Source organism: Neophocaena asiaeorientalis, unplaced genomic scaffold (assembly GCF_003031525.2).
Source record: "Neophocaena asiaeorientalis asiaeorientalis breed wild unplaced genomic scaffold, Neophocaena_asiaeorientalis_V1.1 scaffold87, whole genome shotgun sequence".
NCBI lineage: Eukaryota > Metazoa > Chordata > Mammalia > Artiodactyla > Phocoenidae > Neophocaena > Neophocaena asiaeorientalis.
In genome coordinates, this window is record NW_020175432.1 from 3,531,648 (window position 1) to 3,548,659 (window position 17,012).

Sequence of the window (17,012 nt, forward strand, 5' to 3'; positions counted from 1 at the left end):
TAGGCCCGACGGTAGGGCTAAGCAAAGACTCATAGCCCGAAGACCCAGGCAGACGCTTGCGGGGAGGCGGGGGCTGTTACCTGCAACATCCCGGTTGTCCATCTTGAGACTCATCCAATCCCACAATGCTCCGGCGCCACCGGGGGCGAAGGGGTGGTGGTGGCGGGGGGCGCTTGTTATAGTACGCATGGCCTGATGGGAGATGTAGTCCGCGTCGGCAAGCCACGCCCTGCCATTGTTTGGACACCTGGGGTCTTCACCCTAGGAATGCAAACCTCAGCACATCGGAAATCTCCGGTCACAGTCCCGCGGACCAGAGGGTGTCGCCTTTTCTCAGACCTTCCCGGAGCCGCGGCCACTCCAAATACAAACTACATGTTCCAGGATGCTTTGTACAGAAGCTCTCGCGAGAAACGCGAGGCGCTCCCGGCCCCGCCCCGTGCGCCTGCTTCCGCCTCCCTGTGGCGGCAGCTTGTTGTTGGGGAGGCCGAAATGGCGGCACAGGCGGCGGCGGCGGCTCAGGCTGCGGCGGCCCAGGCAGCGCAGGCCGAGGCGGCTGAGTCGTGGTACCTGGCGCTCCTGGGCTTTGCCGAACACTTCCGCACTTCCAGCCCGCCCAAGATCCGCCTGTGTGTGCACTGCTTGCAGGCCGTGTTCCCCTTCAAGCCGCCGCAGCGCATTGAGGCCCGAACACACCTGCAGCTCGGTTCCGTGCTCTACCACCACACCAAGAACAGCGAGCAGGCGCGCAGCCACCTGGAGAAGGCGGTGAGCGCGGGCTGGGCCGCAAGGGTGGAGGTGCAGGCTCTTTTCCGAGCTTGGGCTGAGGGGTCGCGACCCTGGCGGGCGGCGGCCGCCGGCGCCGCTCCTCCGGGACCTGGGGCGTGACTTCCGCACCAGCAGCAAGACCCCGAAGACGTGAGCCTCTCAGGGGACCCGAGGGAACTCGCCCCGTACCGTACTTAATGTTTCTGGTGACAGGCAGAGGCCTAGGACTCCGGTCCGGGTACTCCGACAGTTGCGTTTTTCAGGAGCAGCAGGGTTGTTCCCCCATCAGTGATGAGGGGAGTCATAGGTGAGAGACAGAGGCCCAGAGCCTAGAGACAGTTGTTTTAAGTTCTGTAAAAGGCAGAACTGGGCGGGGGGTGGGGGGGTGCTTGGATTTCAGGGCCTAGGGCTCCTGCTTTCTCCGTATCTACCTGTGACTTCTCTTCCTCCCACCATCCACTCAACCGTCCCCTTCAGAGGGCAGGCCCTATCTTCCCATGTTGACCTGTGGGATCTTGGTGCCTCAAAAAATGTGGGAAAGTGGCCATCATTGTTCCCTTTCTGGCTGTGCAGTTGTTTCTACTAAGAGCAACACTGCGCTCCTGTCATACGGTGTCTCCATTTGCCGTTTACCCAGCTTTATTCTGCTTAGAGGAGGGACTTCTTTTTTTTTCTTTTTTTTTTAATGGTTACTTTCCTCTCTTCCTGCCAGAGGTATGAGGTGAGTTTTTTTCTTGTTTTTTTTTTTTTTTTTGATGTTGGGAGTAGGAGTTTATTAATTTATTCATGTATTTTTGCTATGTTGGGTCTTCGTTTCTGTGCGAGGGCTTTCTCTAGTTGTGGCAAGTGAGGGCCACTCACTATCGCTGCTTCTCGTTGCAGAGCACAGGCTCCAGACGCGCAGCCTCAGCAGTTGTGGCTCACGGGCCTAGTTGCTCCGCGGCATGTGGGATCCTCCCAGACCAGGGCTCGAACCCATGTCCCCTGCATTAGCAGGCAGATTCTCAACCACTGCGCCACCAGGGAAGCCCAAGACTTCTTGAATACAGTCAACTTCGATTTTAAAAATGTGTTGATCCTGGGCTTCCCTGGTGGCGCAGTGGTTGGGAGTCCGCCTGCCGATGCAGGGGACACGGGTTCGTGCCCCGGTCTGGGAGGATCCCGCGTGCCGCGGAGAGGCTGGGCCTGCGCGTCCGGAGCCTGTGCTCCGCGGCGGGAGAGGCCCGCGTAATACAAAAAAAATAATAATAATAAAAGTGTTGATCCTGAGGTAAATCTGAACCCACCGGTGGCTAGTAACAAATTGCCTTTGGTAGGATAATCAGATCTTTGTTTTGCAGACTGTAAAGAGTTGGAAGGGGACTTTAGTTCTTTCTTGATCCACTTCCTTGTTTCACGAATGAGGCAGTATGGGCCCAAAGAGGTAAAGTGATTTGCCCAAAGCCACACAGCAACTATTAACAAAATTGAGCTCAAACCTAGGCTCAAGGGCTTCTTTGGTGGCGCTGTGGTTAAGAATCCGCCTGCCAATGCAGGGGACACGGGTTCAAGCCCTGGTCCGGGAACATCCCACGTGCCACGGAGCACCGAAGCCGGTGCGCCACAACTACTGAGCCTGCGCTCTAGAGCTCCCGTGCCACAACTACTGAAGCCCGTGCACCTAGAGCCCGTGCTCCGCAATGAGAAGCCACTGCAATGAGAAGCCCGCGCACCGCAACAAAGAGTAGCCCCCTCTCGCCGCGACCAGAGAAATCCCGCGCGCAGCAACGAAGACCCAACGCAACCAAAAATTTAAAAAATAATAATAATAAATAAGTTTACAACAACAACAAAAAATCTAAGGTCAAGATCGCCAGGGTCCATGCCAAGACGATAAGTCGTGGGTTGTTGTTGTTTGTTTGTTTTTTTAATTAATTAATTTATTTATTTTTGGCTGTGTTGGGCCTTCATTGCTGCCGCGGGCTTTCTCTAGGAGCAGTGTGCGGGGGCTACTCTTGGTTACAGTGCACGGGCTTCTCGTCGCAGTGTCTTTTTTTTTTTTTTTTTTTTTTTTTGGAAACCTTAGGAAGTCATTTTATTGGGGAAAAGCTTAAATTATAGGTGGTGTATTTCCTCTACAATGAAAAGAAAGGACATTTTCATGACTCACATCATGAGAATTTATAAATGAGACAGAGGGAAAAAAAAATCATACAGTTCTCCAGTGATAGATTTACTTTCCTCCCATGTCTTCTCTTGTTGTGGAGCACAGGCTCTAGGCGCGTGGATTTCAGTAGCTGTAGCACATGAGCTCAATAGTTGTGGCTCGCAGGCTCAGTAGTTGTGGCGCACGAGCTTAGTTGCTCCACGGCATGTGGGATCTTCCGGACCAGGGCTCGAACCCGTGTCCCCTGCATTAGCAGGTGGATTCTTAACCACTGCACCACCAGGGAAGCCTTATGGTAGTTCTATTTTTAATTTTTTGAGGAACCTCCATACTGTTTTCCATAGTGGCTGCACCAATTTACAGTCCAGCAGTGCACAAGGGCCCCCTTTTCAGGGCTTCCCTGGTGGCACAGTGGTTAAGAATCTGCCTGCCAATGCAGGGGACATGGGTTCGAGCCCTGGTCCGGGAAGGTCCCACATGCCACGGAGCAACTAAGCCCGTGTGCCACAACTCTTGAGCCCGCAAGCCACAACTAGTGAAGCCCACGTGCCTAGAGTCCATGCACCACAACGAAGAGTAGCCCCTGCTCTCCACGACTAGAAAAAGCTCATGTGCAGCAACGAAGACCCAGCACAGCCAAAAATAAAATAAATGAAATAAATAAAATTATTTTTTTTAAAAAAAGGACTTGAACTTAAATAGACGTTTCTCCAAAGAAGATAACCAATAGGCGCATGAAAAGATGCTCAGCATTGCTAGTTATTAGAGAAATGCAAATCAGAACTACATTGAGGTATCAGCTCACACCGGTCAGAATGGCCATCATCAAAAAGTCTACAAATAATAAATGCTAGAGAGTGTGTAAAGGAAAGGAAACCCTCCTGCACTGTTGGTGGGAATGTAAGTTGGTGCAGCCACTATGGGGAACAGTATGGAGGTTCCTTAAAATAGAGTTGTTGGGCTTCCCTGGTGATGCAGTGATTAAGAATTCACCCACCAATGCAGGGAACACGGGTTGGAGCCCTGGTCCGGGAGGATCCCACATGCCTAGGAGCAACTAAGCCCGTGCACCACAACTGCTGAGCCTGTGCTCTAGAGCCCGAGAGACACAACTGTTGATCCCACGCGCCACATCTACTGAAGCCTGTGTGCCTAGAGCCCATGCTCTGCAACAAGAGAAGACACCACAATGAGAAGCCCGCACACTGCAACAAAGAGTAGCCCCCACCTGCAGCACCTAGAGAAAGCCCAGGGGCAGCAACGGAGACCCAGTGCAGCCAAAAATAAAATAAATAAAAATTTTTTTTAAATCTAAAAAAAAAAACCGAAAGATGCCGACAGCAATGTATATATTAAACAACAAAAAAAAGTGGAGTTGTCATATGATCCAGCAATCCCACTCCTGGACATATATCGGGAAAAGATGAAAACTCATTCAAAAAGCTACATGCACTGAAATGTTCATAACAGCACTGTTTATAATAGCCACAACATGGAAGCAACTTAAATGTCCATCAATGGATGAATGGATATAGAAATGTGGTATATGTATACATAATAGACTACTACTTATCCATAAAAAAGAATTAAATAATGCCATTTGCAGCAACATGGATGGACCTAGAGATTATCGTACTAAGTGAAGTAAGTCAGGCAGAGAAAGACAAATAGCATATGAGATCACTTATATGTGGAATTTAAAATATGATACAAATGAACTTATTTTAAACAGAAAACAGACTCACAGACATAGAAGGCAATCTTATAGTTACCAGGGGGAAAAGCGGTAGGGGAAGGATAAATTAGGAGTTTGGGATTATCAGATACAAAGTACTATATATGAAACAGATAAACAAGGTATAGCGCAGGGAGTTACATTCAGTATCTTGTAATAAGCCATAATGAAAAAGAATATGAAAAAGTATATGTAAGAATATATGTAACTTAATCACTTTGATGTACACCAGAAACTAACACAGCAGTGTAAATGAACTATACTTCAGTTAAAAAATAAAAATATATAAGCGCTTGAGCATTTGTGGATTTTGGCATCCTCAAGGGCTCCTGGAACCAATCCCCTGAGGATACTGAGGGACAATTGTATCTTCTCCCATTCTCTCCATTCTGCCTTTTTGTTTTGTTAATAGTTTCCTTCCTGTGCAAAAGCTTTTTAGCTGGGTGTAGTCCCATTTGTTTATTTATTTTTTTAATTTATTTATTTAATTTTGGTTGCATTGGGTCTTCGTTGCTGCGTGGGCTTTCTCTAGTTGCGGCGAGCGGGGGCTACTCTTCATTGCGGTGCGCAGGCTTCTCATTGCGGTTGCTTTTCTTGTTGTGGAGCACAGGCTTTAGGTGCGTGGGCTTCAGTAGTTGTGGCTCGCAGGCTCTAGAGCGCAGGCTCAGTAGTGGTGGCACACGGGCTTAGTTGATCCACGGCATGTGGTATCTTCCCAGACCAGGGCTTGAACCTGTGTCCCCTGCATTGGCAGGCGGATTCTTAACCACTGCGGCACCAGGGAAGCCCCCATTTGTTTATTTTTGCTTTTGTTTCCCTTGCCTGAGGAAACAGATCCAGAAAAATATTGCTAAGGTTGATATCAAAGAGTACACTGCTCATGTTTTCTTCTAGGAGCTTTATGGTTTCAGGTCTTTAAATCTTTCATCCATTTTAAGTTTATTTTTTTATGTAGAGTGAGAAAGTAATCCAGTTTGATTCTTTTGCATGTGGCTGTCCAGTTTTCCCAGCACCATTTTTAAAAAATATTTATTTATTTATTTCTGGCTTAGTTGGGTCTTCGTTGCAGCACGCGGGATCTTTCATTGCAGTGCGTGGGCTTCTCTCTAGCTGTGGTGCGTGGGCTCAGTTGCCCCACAACATGTGGGATCTTAGTTCCCCGGCCAGGGATCGAACCCACGTACCCTGCATTGGAAGGCTGATTCTTAACCACTGGACCACCAGGGAAGTGCCCCAACACCATTTATTGAAGAGGCTGTCTTTTCCCCATTATGTATTCTTGCCTCTTTTGTCGTAGATTAATTGGCTGTATAAGTATGGGTTTATTTCTGGGCTGTCTATTCTCCATTGATCTATGTGTCTGTTTTTGTGCCATTACCATACTGTTTTTATTGCTGTAGGTTTGTAGCATAGTTTGAAATCAGGAAACATGATACCTCCAGCTTTGTTCTTTTTTCTCAAGATTGCTTTGGCTACTCACGGTCCTTTGTGTTTTCATAAAATTTTTAGAATTATTTGTTCTAGTTCTGTGAAAAATACTATTGGTATTTTGAGAGGGATTGCATTGGATCTGCAGATTGCCTTGTGTAGTATGGTCATTTTAACAATATTAATTCTCCCAATCTATGAGCACAGTATAGCTTCCATTCGTTTCTGTAGTCTTCATTTTCTTTCATTGATGTCTTAGAGTTTTCAGAGTATAAGACTTTTACTTCCTTGGTTAGATTTATTCTTAGCTACTTTACTCTTTTTGATACAGTTGTAAATGGGATTGTTTTCTTAATTTTTTTTCTGATAGTTCATTATTACTGTATGGAAACACAACAGATTTCTGTATATTAATTCTGTATCCTGCAACTTTATTGAATTCATTTATAAATTATATTTTTTGGTGATATCTCTAGGATTTTCTGTATATGGTATGTCATGTGCAAACAGTGATAGTTTTACTTTTTCCTTTCCATTCAGCCTGTTTCTAGCAGTGGTTCATAGTCACTGTATATATATATATTTTTTTTATAAACTTATTTAATTATCTTTGGCTGCGTTGGGTTTTCATTGCTGTACGCAGGCTTTCTCTAGTTGTGGTGAGTGGGGGCTCCTCTTCGTTGCAGTGCATGGGCTTCTCATTACAGTGGCTTCTCTTGTTGCGGAGCATGGGCTCTTGGTATGCAGGCTTCAGTAGTTGTGGCTCACAGGCTCAGTAGTTGTGGCCTACGGGCTTAGTTGCTCTGAGGCATGTGGGATCTTCCCGGACCAGGGCTCGAACCTGTGTCCCCTGCATTGGCAGGTGGATTCTTAACCACTTCGCCACCGGGGAAGTCCAGTCACTGTGTATATTGTCCTTATCATATTTTGCCCACTCAGTGCTGTCAAGGAGAAGCAGCCATGCCTCAGATTGCTTCCTTGTAGCTGCTTGGCTTTTGGACCCATAATTTAAATCCTTATCATCGTGGAGAGTTTTCCCTCGATTTTACAGAACCCTAAATCTTGTGGGGTCTTCCGTAGAGCCACAGGGTGCCCTCTGTAGGTCGCATTGTCGTTACACCTGGAAATACCTTTCTTTCTGTCAGGTGCATCCCTACATGAAAGTTTGTCCAGATTTCAGTTAAAGTGCCATTCTTTGTAATGTTTTCCTTCTTTGGTTGTTTCTGATCTCCTTTTGTGTTGCAATGCAAGCATGCTTTTTTAAAACTTCATTCTTTATTAGCTGTGCATTTTTTCCAAATCACGGAGCTGTCAATTTTTATTCTTTCCTTTCATTCTTTACTACGTAAAGAATCATATAAGTGCTATAGATAAAACTTTTAATTGATCTCTGAACTTAGTATTACATTCATCTTCCTTAATTATTATTTTCATCATCTTTTGCTTTCCCTATGAGAGACCCTAACCTCGTTTGTAATCACTTTTATATATATATAAGGGTAGATTATTATTTCTGTTTCCTCAGCTGTATTTGTAAGCTTTCCAGAAGGAATGTGTAATATACTCACCCATCTGCTTCATCAGTTCATTTGTTAAGGGTTGCCATCAGAGGGACGGAGAGTATTTCTCCCTTTCCTCAGCAGCTTTATCCAAGTTGCAGCCATTGGTCTCTCAGTCATACCTGCCTCTGCAGGCCTTCGGAGTACCTGCTGGCTGCCTCATTCCCTGGATCTGTTCAGCAGGTCCTGTAACTATTACAGTGCATGACAAGACAGTTCACCAGAGAGCCTTCTCTTTTTGCTTATGGTTTTGGCAGGGATGGGGATGCATCTACAGAATTCTTTTTTTTTTTTAATTTATTTATTTTTGATTGTGTCAGGTCTTCATTGCTACACACGGGCTTTCTCTCGTTGCGGCAAGCAGGGGCTACTCTTTGTTGCGGTGCGAGGGCTTCTCACTGCGGTGGCTTGTCTTGTGGAGCACAGGCTCTAGGCACGTGGGCTCAATAGTTGTGGCTCACGGGCTCTAGAGCGCAGGCTCAGTAGTTGTGGCGCACGGGCTTAGTTGCTCCACGGCATGTGGGATCTTCCCGGATCAAGACTCGAACCCGTGTCCCTTGCATTGGCAGGCAGATTCTTAATCACTGCACCACCAGGGAAGTCCCCTCAACAGAATTCTTGACTCCTTTGGGACTCTGACTAAATCATTCATGATTATAAGGAATGTCACTTTACATCAAAATCTCTTGGCTAGATACTTTGTGAAGCTATTTCTACAGGTTTTGTCAGGTTGTGTTCTTTTTCATTTCATTTTTGCCTTGTTGTCTTTCCTCTTGCTACATACTATTCCTGTGTAAATTTTCAGTCTTCTCTTATATTTTACTGTTTTTCAAACAGTTCCATTTCAGTCGTTTGTGCTTCCACTGTGGAACTGAGAATCTTTATATCTGTACTTAGATGTGTATTTATCTCCCCCTTAACTTTCTTAGTTTATCTGGAAAGTGCGTCATCATCCTTAGATTTTGCTGATTTGAAAGCCACAGAGGAATAAATGCTACTTCTCTGGAATGGATTGTTCGTTATTTGCTATAATCCAGGCAGTCATTCTTTGGACAGTGGTCTTTAGTGACTGCAGCACCCGTGTCGATGCCACGTTTGCTTTCTCTGTGTGTTTGCAATGGGGCTACTTTTCAGTGGTTGTTCGTCTGACTTAGAAAGCAGCTCCAAACTGCCAGTCAGACACTCCTTAATTGTGCTTCCAGGTTTAGCCCGAGAGTCTATGGCTACCTTCCCAGCAAGTGATTAAAAGCTTCCCTTTCTTATTTTAAGGCCTAAAAGGGCTCAATTCTGGGCCTTTCATCATCAGGCACAGATGGAGCATATCTTTCATCCTTTAGGATCATGGCTGTGTCCTGGTAAATTCCATGCCACATCAGCTGGGAGCAGAACCTGGTACAGAAGCTGCATTTGCAGAACTTGGTGTTAAGCATTTTCATGGAAGAGTATCTGTGCTTCCTCCTGTTCGCATTTCCATTTTCTTCACTCATTCTCTGAGTCTCCCCTGACTTCAGGAAGTAAAATGTCCCTGAAAAGTTGCCCCTGTCTCCCCTGCAACCCCAACTTCTTCCGGTTCCTGCCTGGGAATTATTACAGTATTCTTGGTGCTTTCCACATGCCAGGCCCTGCGTTCATGGTTCTTGGAGCACTGTCTCTTTGGATCCTCACCAAACCCACAAGGTAGAGACCACTTCCGACTTGCCGATGGCAGTACTGACCGGGATGCTTGTAGCCGTGGTCACATGGCAGAGAGAGGCAAGGCTGGCTCCTAAATGTTGTGCTTCCATCCCAGAGGAGTTGCAGTTGATAACTATTTCTACACATTTTGGTGACTTAAAAAAACCTGATTTTTAAGAAAAACTTACCTTGGTTATGAGGTACAAGAAGCCTTGAAACACTCAGCCCTGAACTGAATGCCCTAGGAATGAGAAGTGTGCTGATCCCAGCCCTTCCACCCTTCAGGGTGCATGCTAGCCCTGTGGTGACCCTTGCTTTTCCTGAGAACCCCAAGGTGACCCCAGAGGCTTCTGGTAGGGTCATTCACATCTCTGCCTCACACCTGCAGGCTTCCTGGCAGTGACGGGACTCTCACTTTGGCTGCTTTCGCATGACAGGAAGAAGACATAAAAGTTATATTTTAGTGTTACAAAGTAAAACATAGGTTGAGGTAGCAACCTTGGGTAATTTGTGAGATGGACGTATTTTCTAATATCTAGATTTCTGATTATGAATTTATGTTACAAGTTTAAAAATGTACAAAAGCAAAGTGATTTGATTGGCTTCTGACTGACAGTCCTGGGGAAGTGACTGGCTCTCCATGACATGGAGCTAGTCCTACAGCTTCAGAAATGGGTCATCTTGGGGACGGCTCAGGTGTCACTGACACTGATGCCTGAGCAAGAAACAGCGACGTTTAAAGACAAGGAGATGTCTGATGCCACTTAGGAATTAGAATTTTGTGTTTAAAAGGCATAAGCCTGGGCTTCCCTGGTGGCGCAGTGGTTGAGAATCCTCCTGCCAATGCAGGGGACACGGGTTCTATCCCTGGTCTGGGAAGATCGCACATGCCACAGAGCAACTAAGCCCGTGCGCCACAACTACTGAGCCCACATGCTGCAACCGCTGAAGCCCGAGCTCCTAGAGTCCTTGCTCTGCAACAAGAGAAACCACCACAATGAGAAGCCCACACACCACAACGAAGAGTAGCCCCCACTTGCTGCAACTAGAGAAAGCCCTCGCGCAGCAACGAAGACCCAATGCAGCCAAAAAAAAAAAAAAGGGCATAAGCCTCAGTTCTCTGGCCACTTGTGCATGAGGAAGCCCTCATTTCCTTGTGAGGATAGATAAAGTCATCATTCATGCAACAAATGTTTCCTGAGAGCCTCCCGTGTGTCAGCCCCTTCTAGGCACTGGGGACACAGAATCATGATGAGGCACATTATGGGGCTTTATCCAACATCCCCAGTTTGTGTGTGTGTTGAGGGCTGGTGGCCCACAGTGCATGCATGAGAGAATGGTGGCAGATCATGGCTCTGGGAAATGGATGCTAAGGACCACTAGGATCCAGCTCCTCCAGGAGTTGGAGTGTTGCTAACTCCCATGTGGGTCCACACCTCAAACTTTGTCCTCTGGCCCCTAGAGCAGCGCTCCTGACAGCCTCTCACACTGACAGACAAGGCCTTCCAGAAGGTTTGAGTCTTCAAACTTCACACATTACTTTTCAGCTCTCCCCGTGGTCACGAAAGGCCCCAGGGGGATGTGATGCTCTTTCTCCAGCCCTCAGGTCAGAAAACAGAACTGTCAGAGATAGAAACTGATCATTAACAGACACATCTGACTTATAGAAAAGAGATGTTAGTGGGGTCCAGCCCAAATGTCTACTGAATAGATGTTAACCACATAAAATCCCCAAGTGAAGAGACATTTGATGGGCCCATGTGGGCCTGGGCCCAGCAGCACAGGCCAAGGCGCTGGAGAAGTCGGCATAGTGGGGCCCTCCCCAGGCAGTAGGCAAATGGCTGTGTCCCCTCACAGTCTGCCCACCATGGACATACTTCTGTGGACTGTCCTCACGTGAATTTGGAGTATGCCTTGTGCAGTTGGGAGAGCATCCCTGGGGCACAGACTCATAAGGAAGGCTTCTTCGCCCCACTGGAGGAGTTTCACCTCTTGTTGCCCTCTTCACCTCTGTTGGGGAACAGTGACACACAGATGTAGTCAGCTTTACGCCAGGTCCTGAGGCATGGCCAAGCTTGACTTGGAAACTCAGCTGTAGGTGGTGGATTTACTGAGCCCACTCCGCCTTGGCTGCCAGGCTGGGTTGTCGAGAGCAAGCCACATGGCGCTCCGAGTGGAAGGCAAATGCTTCTCATGTGTGTCTTTATCCATCCTGTACTCTCTCTAAAGGGCTCCCCTTGAGTATGGAGGCCTTGCCTGAGATATGTCTTGCATGTGGAGATTAAGTTATGGAATTACAGAATCTTGAGGTGGGACCAGGTCTTAGCGTGTCCCTCACCAAGCTTTTTAGTCACAGAGTTTCCTACACGGTGTCTTTGTCCCTCCTCCCAGTTGGTGGCCTTCAGGAGTGTCTCTAGCTCGACTGCCCTTCCCAGTGAGGAGGAGTGGCTTCTGTAGAAAGCTGTGTGTACCAGCTTCATGATGTCACACGAGGCTGGAGCTAGGCCTGTCCCCACTGTCCATGTAGATGGTATTCAGCCAAGGAGCCTCACTTGGGGCCACACTCCTGGCAGCAGGCACTGGCCGTGTCCCTCTTGGGACCCTGAGCTCCTCCTGACCCTGTTGCAGGGGAGCCTTGGGAGGGGACACCCGGGCTGGCTGCGGAGTGCCTTTTTGCTGGGCTCTATGTGCACGTGCACTTGTATGTGTGTGTGACAGACACAGGAGCCTGGTGGCTCTCCATGTTCCCTCTTTCTCTCTGTTCTGTCCCTCTCCTCTACTCCCATAGCTCCCCCTCCTGGCCCACCTGTGTCTCTGAGGCAGCTGTCTCCAGACCAGCTCCAAGTCTTGCCGAGCCTCTTTGGTGACTTCCCTGGCCACCACTCAGCCTCAGAGACATCTCGAGCTCCCAGGCTGTCCCGCTGGCGTCACTGGCCTTTCTCCCTGGTGGCCAGCACACCCATGGGCCTTCAGCCTCTTTCCTCTTTCTCCTCCTCTCTCTGCGTCCTTTGCTGCATCTAAGATGCTCTTAAAACTTGGATCTGATTGGGTGCTTTTGTTTTATGCGTCTGACTGGGTCAGGCTCCAGGGGTGACATCAGGGCATTCTTACCCACAGTCACATGAGTGGCACAGAGACCAAATGGGCCTTCCAGCCTCACCTCCCTGGCCCTCTGCTCTTCTTTGCCTGGAGCACCTCCCCTTCCTTCTTTGCCTGGTAACACCCATACTTACATCCTCATCCTTCAAGGCCCAGCCCCAGACACCCCAACCCCCACCACCTCCCTCCACATGCGCGTGCGTGCACACACACATACACACCACACGCACTGTTCTCCCACAGAGCATGGCAAGTAAGAGTCTTCTGTTGGGCTCTGGATCTGCCTTCCAGCAACTTCTGAGACTCTGAGAATGTTTGCAGGACGAGTGGGTCAGCAGGAACAGCGTCAGGTATATGCTTGAGTCCTTGATAGTCTGACAGACTGTGGTCAGTGTGGTGGTGTGGCAGACGGTCCTGGGACCTCACCGCCTCCTGTTGGAATGTGAAACTCCAGGGCACAGTTATGGCCAAGTGGGAGCATGTCGTTATCTGAACCACGTCCCAGCCTGTGTACTAGCAGAGAGGGATGGTGAGCTCAGAACTCAGAATCATCCCTGCTACCCCTGGCCAGGTGCTGCCCACACCAGTCCTTCCTGGAGTACTCTTCCCTCTCCTCTGAGGCTAACTTTGCTCATTTCCAAACATCTTTTAAATGTCACTTCTCCAGGAAGGACTGACACCCACAGACCGACTCTCTAATTGTAATTAATTCCTCACGTCATGATTTGCTCTTGGCGTACTACAGTGAGTGTCATGTGGTGGCCCCTCTGTGCTCCTTCCCCTTGTGAAGCATTGCTGCTGTAGTGGGAGAGGGCTCCAATTCTGACTCCGGAGCCTGGCAGGATGGGAAGCCCGTGAGTGGGGGAGCAAGTTCATGTTCCCTTTCCCCCAGACACGCCCTGGTTGCTGGACTAGAGGAAAAGCAAGCCCACCCTCTTAGGCTGAGCAGTCCATCTTCCCACTTAACCAAACACCTGCAGCCTTTGGTGACAAGACAACCTGTGTAAACCCCAAAGTGGAGCCAGTTAAGCAGGTGCAAAGCGTATGGTTGAGAATTAATGCTTTTTTCTTTCTCTTTCAGTGGTTGATATCACAGCAAGTATCCTTTTCTTGGTACTGTTCCCTTTAAGGAAAACTCTTTCTAAATAAAAAAAATGTGTTATAAACTTGAATCCTACCTATAATGCACACCTTGGGTTTGGGCTTTGCCCCACAGATTACCTGGAGCATCCCTTCAGACCAGTAGCTTCTCCCTGGGTGCTGTGCTCCTCTTCATGCCCCAGCCTCTAGCTCCACACCCAGCCAGCAGCAAGCTCAGGGATTACTGGGGGAATATGTGAAGTAGGGGTTTTAGAGCGGGTGGGGATATGCCCGTCCGGCCAGTCTCTGCAGTGCAAGAACGCTGAGCTGTGGCCGTTTTTTTTTTTTTTTTTTTTTTTTTTGCGGTACGCGGGCCTCTCACTGTTGTGGCCTCTCCCGTTGCGGAGCCCAGGCTCCGGACGCGCAGGCTCAGCGGCCATGGCTCACGGGCGCAGCCACTCCGTGGCATGTGGGATCCTCCCGGACCGGGGCACGAACCCGTGTACCCTGCATCGGCAGGCGGACTCTCAACCACTGTGCCACCAGGAAGGCCTTGTGGCCCTTTTAAACTGACCATTTTGCAGTGTCTCTACTTCCTTAACTGGACATCATTAGATCCCGCAGTTTGAAGATGTTAAATTTGAAGCAGCAAGTCTTTTGTCTGAATTATACTGTCAAGAGGTAAGAACATACGAAGGTTTCTGAAAGCAAACTCCCTCTCCCTGTAGCAAAGCACAGTGGCAAACTGGGACTCTCAGGAGTGGACTCCCTTCCGGCTTTTAAGACTTCTCATAATTTTCTTATCTCCCACACCTGGCATGGGGCAGCCATGGGTGATCACTTGCTAACAAAGGCTAGCAGAATCTTTTTCTACCGAGGACTGTTGGAAAACAGCCTTGTTCCTAGGCTAAAGGTGATTAGTTCCTGAACAAGTTTATATAGTTTAAACTTAGGCTAAAGATGATTCCTAGGCTAAAGATGATTAGTTCTTGAACAAGTTTATATAGTTTACCTTAAGCTGGTTCCTGATGTCAGGTGTAGCTGAAAATTGCCCTTCCCAGCGTTGAGCAGTGACCCCTTTTCATGCCCCTGACCCCTCTCTCTGGTTGCAGAACAGGAAAGACAGCAATTGTTATCAATTTGACTGTTCAGGATTTTGAACTAAAGCTAGTTTCCGTTTAGTTGAGTGGGGAGTTATTTTAAGGTCGATACAAAAACTTCCCAGCCAGTGAGTCTAATAAAATATCTTTTCTTCTTTAATCAAGCACTTTGGCAACCCACAAATCCTTTGGTAAGTGTGAACAGGAATGGCCTTCTGGCTCCGCAGCTGCTGCATAAGGAATCCAGCTTGTTTTTTCCTCCCCAAACTTCACTGTTTCCTTTCAGAATTCCGTTGATGCAGCAAAGCCACTGCTGCGGAAAGCAATCCAGATCTCACAGCAGACCCCGTACTGGCACTGCCGCCTGCTCTTCCAGCTTGCTGTGAGTACTGCGGGCCCGGCCGAGATGCGTGGGTGCCTGTTGGGGGCCGTGACCTTGGGGCACAGCTGCCTCAAGTACAAATAAGCAGACTCTGGGACACATGGGTCTTCCTCAGGCTGCTGTACTGAGCGGATGGGGACACGGGAACGTTTCTTTGACCTGCTCACAAGTCCCCTCCAGACTGTCGCCAGGAGGCGGTACTCCCAGGGTGGGCCTCTCAGTCAGCAGCACCTGGGGTGATTGGTGGGAGTGTCCTTCCCCTGGAGCTGACTTGGGGCCTAGTCTTCATGTTTCTCTCCCTCCTGTTGCTCCCTTTGGCCTGCATTCATCAAAATTTAGGGAGCATTTCTTGCCAGAGGTCCACTCTGTTTTCTGAGAGCTGTGCAGAGATTCCAAGGGACTGCCTATTGAGCAAGAAACGCTGGAGTCAAGCCTTTTCTCCTAGAGCCCACTTTTGGGGCCTGCTGGGGTATAGCCTCACCCTGGTCTCCACACAGCCCCTCTGCCCTCAGCCTCCCTTAAGCTCCTCAGATGTAGGTGGTGCCTGGTCCCTGCACTCTGAGATGCTCAGCTGGTGAGGGGCTCTCTACACTGGGCTTTCCTGGCTACAGTGGAGGAGTCTGCAGGCCGGGGGCTGGGTAGACTCCTTCATGAGGAGTGCCTTTTCATCCTGGGGTCTGCCCACACCTCCCCAGCACTGGCCATCCTCTATCCTCTCCTGACCCTGACACAGCCTACCCACCAGGCCACCTCTCGCCCACCCTCCACGATAAAGCTCCATCACCTGCCTGAACACACAGTGGGTGCTGGGCTGCAAGTGTCCCCTGCTCCCTGGGGGAGCATTAATGCCAGGAGGATTTGGCTCAGAGGGTCCCCTGCTGAGAAGAGCTCACCTAGCCTGGGCCCCTGCCTTCCCTCCGGGCTTTTTTCTGCCCTGCACGTGCGCTGTCCTCCTTTTATCCTCCATGTGCTTTTGTGCCTGCTGGCAGAGGAGGAAGCAGGCCAGGCCGTGAGTCACCTGCCTCAGGCCACAGTATTGGTTTGTGCTGTGAGCACGGATCCCAAGATCGCAACCAAGGCCCCACAGGTGTCCCTGCCTTTCAGCCTGTCAAAGCTTCTGAGTTTGAAACTCCCATAGGTACTTACCCCTGAAAGAGTCCCTCCTTGTTTGAGGCTCCTCTGGCTGCTCCCCTAGTGACCACCCCCTGAAGGTGACCTGGGAAGCATTCAAACATACTCGCACAGCCTTGGAGGGGTCTGCACCTGTGAGTGTTAACTGCTGGCTGTATGCACCATTAAGCGTAGATGATGTACACTATAAACGAAGTGGAGTTCTGTACCCAAACACTGTCGATGAGATAATATGCTTAGTTTAGCTGAAAACTGACACTGAGGCAATTTTGTTGATGTAGGGAGGTTCAGTTTAACTCGCCAGCCATAAGGTCAGGTACTGTAAAGCAAGTGGTTTGGAAATGAGGGTCATTGTTCTTTCTTCTTTTCAGCAACTGCACACACTTGAGAAGGACCTGGTGTCAGCCTGTGACCTCCTGGGTGTGGGGGCGGAGTACGCCCGGGTGGTGGGATCTGAGTACACACGGTAGGCACCCTCTCCCTGGGCCCCTCCTCCTCTTACTTGGAAAGAATTTGGCCATCTTGATCCTGGACAACAAATAGAAATGGCATTTCAGCATGAAACGATGGCCACCCTTATACATAGTAAGAGACATGCAAATTAAGGCAGCACCGAGATGCTGTTGCCCCATCGATTCGTGAAGTAAGGAGTTGTTGAGTTGACTGTGAGGGTGAGGGGCAGCTGGCATTCTCAGTACCATCAGCACTTGCACGTTTCTAAGATCTCTTGAAATAAAAAGGGCTCGTATGATTTTCTGGGTTGATCCCCTTCCTGGTGCAGTGCGAGAGTGGTGCTTGTAGAGAGTGTGGGCAGCATGCTTGGCAACCAGTGTCCCCAATCAGGGGATACCCAGGAGTTTTTAGATACATAACAGGAGACAGTAAGTGGACATTTGTGTAAAAGGAGGGA

General features: G+C 48.9%; 2 protein-coding genes across 5 annotated transcripts in view; one reads left to right on the top strand and one right to left on the bottom strand.

The window, feature by feature from the left end:
* Positions 1-160, bottom strand: part of SUGP1 (SURP and G-patch domain containing 1) — a 29,831-nt gene extending 29,671 nt beyond the window's left edge. Inside the window, exon 1 of one of the 2 annotated variants that reach the window (XM_024767437.1) lies at positions 81-114. In XM_024767437.1, coding sequence (XP_024623205.1) covers positions 81-114 — 34 coding nt within the window. Of the gene's footprint in view, positions 1-80 lie in introns of both variants that reach the window. The other variant, XM_024767436.1, reaches the window with a different exon arrangement.
* Positions 161-471: 311 nt separating this feature from the next.
* MAU2 (MAU2 sister chromatid cohesion factor) overlaps positions 472-17,012 on the top strand; it is a 33,462-nt gene continuing 16,921 nt past the window's right edge. For 2 of the 3 annotated variants that reach the window (XM_024767267.1, XM_024767268.1), the window contains exons 1-5: positions 472-768; positions 13,491-13,508; positions 14,105-14,170; positions 14,876-14,971; positions 16,474-16,568. In XM_024767267.1, the coding sequence (XP_024623035.1) occupies positions 493-768; positions 13,491-13,508; positions 14,105-14,170; positions 14,876-14,971; positions 16,474-16,568 (551 nt within the window). In that variant the 5' untranslated portion in view covers positions 472-492. Of the gene's footprint in view, positions 769-8,155; positions 12,760-13,490; positions 13,509-14,104; positions 14,171-14,875; positions 14,972-16,473; positions 16,569-17,012 lie in introns of those variants that run through there. The other variant, XM_024767269.1, reaches the window with a different exon arrangement.